This window comes from Mucor mucedo (genome assembly GCF_025094135.1).
Source record: "Mucor mucedo strain NRRL 3635 chromosome Unknown EV154scaffold_51, whole genome shotgun sequence".
Taxonomy (NCBI): domain Eukaryota; kingdom Fungi; phylum Mucoromycota; class Mucoromycetes; order Mucorales; family Mucoraceae; genus Mucor; species Mucor mucedo.
This window is the reverse complement of record NW_026252335.1, coordinates 37,210-47,388: the sequence shown is the minus strand read 5'-3', so window position 1 is coordinate 47,388 and position 10,179 is coordinate 37,210. Positions and strand designations below refer to the sequence as shown.

General features: G+C 36.1%; 1 protein-coding gene across 1 annotated transcript; it reads left to right on the top strand.

The window, feature by feature from the left end:
• Positions 1–8,538: 8,538 nt before the first annotated feature.
• On the top strand, positions 8,539–8,784 carry EV154DRAFT_421532 (uncharacterized protein; the record flags this gene model as incomplete). Its single annotated transcript, XM_051596035.1, has 1 exon — positions 8,539–8,784. A coding segment is annotated over one exon (246 nt), but the record flags the coding sequence as incomplete, so codon positions are not given.
• Between the last annotated feature and the right edge of the window lie 1,395 nt (positions 8,785–10,179).

The window sequence follows — 10,179 nt, the reverse complement described above, 5'->3', positions numbered from 1 at the left end:
TTATGACGACTGGTATTGCTTATTTCATCAATGGTCAACGTAAAGTGAATGGAACATCTGTGACTGGACAAGATCACTTGTAATTTGTACAATTTTTCTAGTTTATTGTACAATAGATAATCATGCGCAAAGTTGATAATACCGCAATTACATCGACGACGATGAATACATGTTGTTCTCGAGACAAGTATTTGCAACAAGCCGATTTAGAAACCTCGCATTTATGGCTATACCTATAACGATAGAATCCATAAAGTAATTATAAGTTCAACCATTACTAACACTTATATCCAAGTCTAGTGAATCAAATTGGCATCCTTTTGATGAATACTTGTTGAAACTATAAATATATCACCGAAAACACGATTTTGAAACGTTTTGTAGTGTGGTGATCCACCTACTGTTGTTACTAATCACACCATAAAACAATATTAAAATTAAATCTCACTTCATCACCCCATACATTATTACATCACAACACGAACTATTTTCTTATACATTATATCATATCCAACTACAAGCACTATTTTAGTGCTGTGTAACTTATCCATCAAACTAAATTCATAATCCGATTTCTCTTAACATATATAAATATGCAAACTGATAGTTAGAATAGAACCCTCTGAATCTTTGAATTTACTTTTACTCTTAAATAAAACTTATAAGCAGTCTCAAAGTATTTTATTGTTTTATCTCTATCCTCAACTATCACATTTTTTACTTTGAATTTTGCAAACATGTCAAACAACTCTGCTGCTACTTCTACCACCTCTGCTGGTTCTCCTCTTCCCTCTTTCGCTGGTTCTTCTCCTCTCTCTTTCTCTGAGAATGCCCATCCTATGGTCAACCCTGAACCCATGGAGGAAGACACTGACAGTACTCCTCAACAGGATACTACTCCTGCTGCACCTGCTCCTGTTGCTCTGGACTCTAAGGCCATCTTGAAGTCTGCCCATGACAACCTGGTCAAATTAGAAGAAAAATGCAACCAAGCATATGCTGCTTACTTGTCAAACCAACTTTTGGATGAAGCTAGTCCTGCCACCAAAGCTTCCTACCAGGATTATCTTTCGGTATTGAATTCGTACACTGATGCCAAGGATGCTTTGACAGCTTACCAGAAGATCAAGTCTCCAAATAAGGTTCAAGATGACAAGAATGCCTCTCGTGTTCCTAAGGATCTCCCTTTCCTCCAACTGACGTCCACTCCATTGGAAAGACCCAACTCTGAGTCTTTTGACTCTGTGTACGACTTCTGTGATCAGTTTCGTACTGTTCTTAAGGCCCATGCTTTAGATTTGAACGCTCACTGGGAACGACTCCTACCCATGAGTCTTAACAAGGATGATCGCAGCTGGTTTCTCGAAAATCTGGACAACAAGGATCTCACCTGGAAGCAAGCTGAAACAATGATCCTTGATCATTTTGATACCCCCTACCGCAAATTCCTATTGATGATTAATGTCAATCGTCTCCGTCAAGCCCCCAATGAATCTTGTCGTGCGTATGGTGCTCGTTTCCAAAAGCTGCGTCGACAAGCGGATATGAAGGATGGTGTCCAACTGGTACTGATGTTCTACTGTTCTTTGAGAGAGCAAGTGAGGGAGAAAACGTCTGGTGCTATTTCCTCTCAGTATGGTACGAAATTACCTTGTAAACTGGAGGACATGATCCAATTGGTTGTTGCCTCGACTCCGATTACCTTTCTTCCGGCTCCTCTGGTAGTTACTCTGTGGTTGGTTCCTCCTCGTCTACGTATGGCAATAAGGACAATGAGCGTTTCAACAAGAAACGCAGTTCCAGCCACTTCGGCTCTAATAAGGATTCTTCGGGATCTAAGAGACCTTTTACCTCGTCCTCTTCTGGTAAGAAACCTTGTTCCTTTTGTGGTAAGACCTGGTTCTATGGTCACCGCTGTGAAGAGTTTAAGCAAGCTCAAAGGAATAAGGTGTCAAGAATGGCAATGAGAGGTGGTGAGCCTTCCTCGTCTGTTGATGAAGATGAGAATATGGACCATAATGTGTCAATGGCGCGTTTAGCTCTTGATTGTAAGTCTGCAAATATAAAAGATGTAACAAGAGATTTTAAAAACATTGATACTGATACTATTACCTTTCCTATTACTATCGATAATTCTATTAGAACGTTCTCCTTATTTGATTGCGGCGCAAATTTTAGTTCGGTGGACTATGAGTTCTGTAGAAAAAATAATATTAAAATAAAGTTTATAAATCATGTTAGTAAAGACCAATTAAATAAGCATAATTTTTATAATTACTTCATTCGGTCTGCGGATAAGAATACTTTTGTAAAAAGGATTGGTACTTGTGAATTAAGCGTTGGTTGTAATAATAAAACTATAAAACGTGTCTTTGAGGTTATGAATCTTGCTCCTGAAAATAACAGTTATCAATTTAGTATTGGTACTGATTGTATGTCATTATTTGGAATCGGAATTTATGGTCTTCCTACCTCGTATGATGATCATGATTCCCAAGAAGCCGTTATTGAAGCTGACAAGCGTTATAACAATACGAGTGAACTTCTTGAATCAATTGAAGCTGAAAACAAATTAAAGGAAAATTGTCCAGCCTGTCCTCCTAATGAATACAAAGAAGCGTTAGATTACATTCAACCTGCTATTAAAGCCAATCAAGCAATCCCTAAAGGTTCATTCTGCACTATACCTGAAAGTGTTGTATCCTTGGATACTCCACCTAATGTAACCGCGTATAGAAAGCCTTATCCAGTCCCTCTTAAGATGGAAAGCATTGTAGACGACCAAGTAAAGGAATGGCTCGATAACGGTATTACTAAAATTGCCCCTGCTAATACAGAATGGAATACTCCGCTAACTGTAGTCAAGAAGACTGATGCTAAAGGACAAGTAAAAGGATATCGCGTCTGTCATGATCCCAGACATATTAATTGTTTGTTAAAATCTATTGACCGTATGCCCTTACCTATTATCAGTGAGCTTCTTGAGGATTTAAAGGGTGCAACTGTCTATTCAACCTTGGATCTTAAGTCTGCTTTTAACTCGTTAAAGTTAAATCCTAAAGATGCACATAAATTAAGCTTTACTTGGCGTGGTGTTCAATATCAACCTATAGGCACTGTTTTTGGCATTCGTCATGTTAGCTCACAATTTCAGAGAACAATGAGTATCGTATTAGAAGGTTTACCTTGTGTCCGATATTTCGTTGACGATATTGTTTGTGCAAGTAAATCCATTGAAGAACATAAAGAACATCTAAATATGCTGATAAAACGATTAACTGAAGTAAACCTGAAGTTGAATCCTGATAAGTGCTGTTTCTTTCAAAAGGAAATTTATCTTTTAGGATTTCGTGTAACTCCTTCTGGTGTCAGCGTTGACAGACGTAAACTTGTAAACGTGCTGGAATTCCCTCAACCCAAAATTGGAAAAGATATCATGCGTTATTGTGGTCTCATAAATTATTTCAGATCCTTAATCCCCAATGTTTCTGCTATAATGTCTCCACTTGACTCCTTACGAAATGAAAAATCACTTGATAAATTATGGAATGATAACCATCAGAAAGCTTTTGACAATTTGAAAAAAGCGCTTATAAGCGATACTGTATTAGCCTTTCCCGACATGAATGCTCCCTTCTCTATAAGTTGTGATGCCTCTCTATCTGGTATTGGTGCAGTTTTGTATCAAGAAATTAATGGTACAAAGAAATTTATTTCATTCGTCGCAAAGAGTTTATCTAAAAGTGAGCGTAAATATTCAGCTACGAAAAGAGAATTACTCGCATTAGTATTCTCGTTAAAGAAATTTCATAAGTATGTCTACGGATCTAAATTTACCTTATACACTGATCATAAAGCTTTAACCTATCTCCATACCCAAAAAATTGCCAATCTCATGATGATCTCATGGATGGATACCATCTTACAGTATGATTTTGACATCGTTCATTTGCCTGGTATATCCAATGTCTTACCCGACACGTTATCCAGACTCTTTGAGGACGATTATGCACTATCAAATGAACTGGGTGGGGATAAATTCATCATGCGAAATAGAGCAGCAATTATGGAACCATTACCTAGCGAAACCAGTGGTGAATACTTCACTCCTCCTACTCAACAAGAGCGTGACGAACTATTAAAACTTGAGCACGTTAAAGGACATTTCGGAGTCGAAGCCGTATTACATGCATTAAAACGTAAAGGCATTTTTTGGTCTAATTTAAAGAAGGATGCAAATGAGTTAATTAAGGCATGTGTTCCATGTCAACGACACAACATAGCACGAAAAGGTTACAATCCATTAAGACCTGTATTAGCTGCTCTTCCTGGTGACAGTTGGGGAATTGACTTGGCTGGTCCATTTGTAACATCTAGAAGAGGCAATCATTATCTGTTAGTCATGATAGATATAGCAACCAAATATTATGTGTTAAGAGCTATACCTGATAAGACGGCAGCGGTTGTTGCAAGTGTTGTGTTGGAAGTAATCTGCACCTTTGGCCCATTTAGAAAATTGCAAAGCGATAAGGCTACCGAATTCGTCAATAGGTGTATGTCATGCATAAAAAGCAATATTGGGTTTGACCATGCTTTGATCTCGCAGTATCATCCAAGATCTAATGGAGCTACTGAAAGAGCTGTGCAATCCGCTGTGAAAACCATAAAAAAGAAAATAAATGGAAATATTGCTGACTGGGATATAATGGTCGCGTCTACACAGTTGGAATTAAATTGCAAGTATAACAGTCGAACTAAAAGTACACCATTCTCGTTAATGTTCGGAAGGAATCCAAATGACTTTACAGATTATAAAAAGGAAACGGATAAAATAACCACGGAAAGAACAAATAAGGAATTACATAACAAAATAAAACTCATGAGAGAAATAGTGTACCCTGCAATCTATGAGCAGACAAAGAAAGTCACTGATAAACAAAAGGAAAAGTTTGATGCAAGCCACAAGTTAATTGACATTCCAGTTGGTGCAACAGTAATGATCTTAATTCAAGAAAAGCAAAATAAGCTATATCCTAACTATGAAGGATATTACACTGTTGTAAGAAAAACTTCTGCTGGCACATATGTATTAAGAAATGAAAAAGGATTTATTGAGCCTAGGAACTTCCCACCTTCAAACCTAAAAATTGTCTCCGATAAAATTATCCCTCAGGAACAATACTTCGAAGTGGAAGCCATAATAGGACATCGTAGAGATGATAATAATAAGCTGCAATATAGATGTAGATGGTTAGGTTACAATGAAGCTGATGATACTTGGGAACCTGAGGAAAACTTTACTGATCCAAAGTTCATCTCTGATTATTACAGAAGAATAGGTGAAGCCCCTGAAAGTATCAAAGCCATTAATAAAGCCAATAAACGTAAGTTGAATGAGATGAAGGATTTAAATCACAAAGTAAGCTCTCGCCCGGTAAAGAAAAATAAATCGACTAAAAATAAGAATGATCGTCAAAACTCTAAATAAAGAACAATTAAAAGATCTTCATAATTTTGTCGGTATTAGTCAATACCTGGGTGGGGATAATGTGGTGATCCACCTACTGTTGTTACTAATCACACCATAAAACAATATTAAAATTAAATCTCACTTCATCACCCCATACATTATTACATCACAACACGAACTATTTTCTTATACATTATATCATATCCAACTACAAGCACTATTTTAGTGCTGTGTAACTTATCCATCAAACTAAATTCATAATCCGATTTCTCTTAACATATATAAATATGCAAACTGATAGTTAGAATAGAACCCTCTGAATCTTTGAATTTACTTTTACTCTTAAATAAAACTTATAAGCAGTCTCAAAGTATTTTATTGTTTTATCTCTATCCTCAACTATCACATGTAGATAAAAGTAAGGGGTTGTTGTAAACCTATTTTTGTCAGTTAAGCATTGTGGATGGGGTTTCAAATTACATTGACGTTTCCATTATTTAACCGAAAAATCAATACCTCCTATGTAAGTCAATGGTTCGGATATCTCGGAACAGGAATTTCGTGAAATCAATTGTTTTGCAATACGCCATAAAGGCAGGTTTCTATTTTTAACTTTTTCTTTTTTTCCATAACTTCCATTATTTTTACTTCGTTTTTTCTTCTTTTTTTTTCTTCTTTTGCTATTTTTTTGCATAATTTCGTCCATGAACCACTACTAACTTTTGTACGTTATTGCCTTTGACAAAGTAGATTGGCAAGATGCTGGTTTACAGCTACAGGTGTGCATTTGTCTCCGGCCGTCAACTTACGTAGTTACTACCTTTCTATTACACATTAGTGGTAGATTCTAATTAGTTAGCCTTTTTAGCCATGAATCGTATCACGACTATATAAGACCCCGTTAGCGCTGCAATCTTAGTTGTAATTCCACAGTCACCGGTCATTCTTCATAAACAACAAAAATAGCATTCACGAAAAATGCAATGGAAAATGTTGTATCCCAAGCAATGGCAAAAAAGGAAAAGTGTAACTTCCTCATTTCACGGCTTTTAGAAAAGACGAAAACAAAAAAGAGAAAAAGCCCAACTTTACGAATTGCAATAACCTCATTTTTTTACCAAACCCATGCGTTGTCACATACGTTGATTAACAATCAAGAGGGTGGAAAACTTTCATAATGCACGATTTTCGACAGTGACTCAGATAGCACACTGCAATATAATAGCCCATACAAAAATAGTGCCTTTTTCTTTTTCTTTTTTCTCGCCCAGCTCGTATTCTGCCGTTCCATTTGGATGTCGATCCCTTTGCCACTGTCCCTTTTAATTAACAATTTTTCCGCTGTTAATGGCAAGAGCGAACTAGTTGACAGGACCAATAGAAACATACTTGAGTACAAGAACAGAAGTGTGATCGACAACTATTACATTTTTGATAAGAAACAGAAAGCGACAGCAAAAACGTACAGAGGGATATTTCATAATATATCTGATGAAGGGTAATCCGGAAAAGATAAAATTAGGCTATATTTAATTACATAAAAACATTGTATAGTTATTTAGATTAAAAATGGCAACTACAAAGTTTAATAAGTCATTACTTATTTGCGACATATTCGTTATGATCGATGGCTGACACGTAGATGAAAAGCTGCTGACAACGAACTACTTAAATTAAGGCATCTACGTAACATCATCATGACACTCAATCGTTGATCTGACGCTACTATCATCTGCATGTGTTTAACATGCCGTTCGTTTTCCTTAAGATCCCTTCGGGATGCCCTTTGTTTTTCAAAATGTTCTTCTTATCTCGTTTATTTTATCGGTTTTAATATCATCTTTATTGGGTTCAACCACTCTAATCTTAACGGTACTAAATGGCGATGAGAAATTACTAAACAGAACCAAATAACACATAGGCACGAAGATCTATATATTTTATCAACTGCCATCAAAAAAGCGAATTTAAATCCCTTTGTATGGCGTACAATATGAGCATTTTTAAATTGTTATTTCTTCTGCATCACTGCAGATTTTGTGGATATATAGTAACTTTATAGGATACCATGAAGGCAAAAAAATGTCAATTTTGTTTGGTTCTCAAATGTTCTGTTCAATTTTTTTTTTCTGTTTTAAATATTTCAGAAGTATTAAAATTTGCTTTCTCCAGAAAGTATTTTTTATTTCTGGAAGATGTTATATTGAAATATACAGGTACCCTCCTAATTGGTCAATCACAAGGAACTTTATAGTTATTTAGGCACGTTGCTAATTTGTAGTTATGGTCATCGCAGTCACCGCTAATGTTTAAAGCTGGATTTCAATTGGAGCGTGACCAAAATTATATTGAACTTGATTCTACTTTGATAGAAAATGAGTCAACTGGTTGTATTCCCGCTTGAATCAAATTCTGACTATGTCCCTAACACCAAATGAGCTTCTCCCTAAACCCCCTTAAAACACATTTTATCTTATCGGCCAATAGGAATGCATTAATTTGGTTTTAAGCCAGATAGTCAAACAAAAATCAGACTACCATCGATGTTATTATTTTTTATCTTTTTTAATAATATAAACATTAGGAATGAGTGGCATGAATGACTTTGTATTTTTCCTTGTAATGTTACGTTGTCGGAGGAACTGTTTCCGGGAGTGGATAAGGCAAAGGGTTGAATAACTCAATAGGCCTTGCGCTTTCTCATTTGGATCCACCATCTGAGGAGGCTCAGGACCTATTGGATTGTTCAACTCTGCCTGCTTGGTCTCCTGGAGACAACTTTGACAACTGCTCATTACATGATAATTTATATTTTGAACTTTTCGATTTGAGTGCCTCTCCCGTTCCGTTAACCAGTTCTCTAATAAAAGAGAACGAGACATCACCATCACCCACCAAAATGACTGAAGCGCTGCATGCAGTAAGGTCATCGGCTGCAGCAATATCCAAAACATCAACCTCTGCAACGGCTGCATCTTCAACAACAGTCATCATAAGAAAAAACGTTTCTTCTTCTGGAACGGAAGAAAACAAAAAACAAAAAAAACGATAATTACAAATGTTTAACTTGCGAAGGGGTGATTGCAAAAACATTCAACCTCGACACACATTTGCAAACACATTTACAAAGTCGAGTAAAACCTTTTGCTTGCGCTGACTGCCATATGTCTTTTAATCGAAAGTCACATCTGACAAGACATGGCAAAACACTACATGAGCAATCAAAAGATCATGTCTGTAACCGCTGCGCTACTCCGTTTACCCGGGTTGCAAATCTTCGAAAGCATGTTAAAAAGAAGCATGCGAGTAATTAATTGTTTTTTTCACTTCTGAACCCCATTTGTTTCTTTGCCGGTCCCTTGCTCCTTTCACTACACAATGTACCCGCTCCCTTTTTTTTTTTTACAATTGTATTAATATCCCCATTCCATCAATAAAGTGGTTAAAAACACAGTATGGATTAACATTAACGGTTTTTTTATTTGAAATTCGTATAACGCACATGTTGTGTCAGTTAAAGACTTAACGCAAAGAAGTAAATGTTTAAAAATCATTGGCTTATATAAAGTGATTTACATTAATTTTGTAACGGTTTGCGTGGCCCGTGAAACAACAATTCAATGGTCAGTGCCTTACACTATGAAATTCAACGTAAACATTTACATGATCGTCTATTATTTATTTTAGATTTAACATAGTTGTGTTGGAGAGTTAGGACTGCTTGATGTTAAAACAAAACATATAAATATATAGACAAAAGACAACCAAGCATCGTTACAATAAGAACTGAATATTCGTGCACTCACAAAAAACTTGATTCATATTCAAGAAATCTTTTCTTACGGCGAAGAGGTATATTATTGTTCAAAAATTAATTTATAATACGGGCATAATCCGAAATGCAAACGAACCGAACAAAATATACTTTATTAACCTGGTTCAACCCTTAGGACAATCTTTAATATTTTTATCAAATATAGAAATGCTTTGGACGTCACTGTCTAAAGAGCGGACAGGCGGGAAAGACGGAAAGAACTATACTTGTCTACAAGAACAGAGAAATAAAGGATAATTATTATATTTATTATAAGAAAGAGAGATGGAAAGAGAGATGGAAAGAGAGAGAGAGAAAGAAGGAAAGAGGAGTAAGGGCTACTAGATAATATATCTGATAAAGGGGAAGAAATAAGAGGGAAAGTTAGGTCACATTCAAAGTAAAAGGATCGTAACGTTAATTAGCTTTAAAATGAACAATGACAAAGTTGAGTAAGTCATTACATTTTTATGATAGAAACTTCTCGGTTGATGAGTGACACGTACATGACAAGGTGTTGTCCAAAAAATAGCTGAACGACTGTGTTAACGTTTACTTATAGGGTTCAGCAATCGATCAACGACTATTTTTTAATATATTCTCGTAACATGAGTCAACCATGGTACGGCATTCACAACCTCTTTGCTAGTTAGCGCTATGTAATGCTCCCTCAATGCATTTCTGGATCATTTGTTTGCCTGCATTACTCCTCGTCGTCTCCTACAAACGGTGAGTTAAAAACGTTTGGGTTATGGGAAGTCATTATGATTACACCTACCCCATAGTCATCTACCAAACATTGCATGTTGAAGGTTACAAATGAACAGTTCCATGTCAAATCAATGCTTTGGTGAAAGTCCAGTTAGGTCCGATTTACATGATTTCCTCTCTTGAC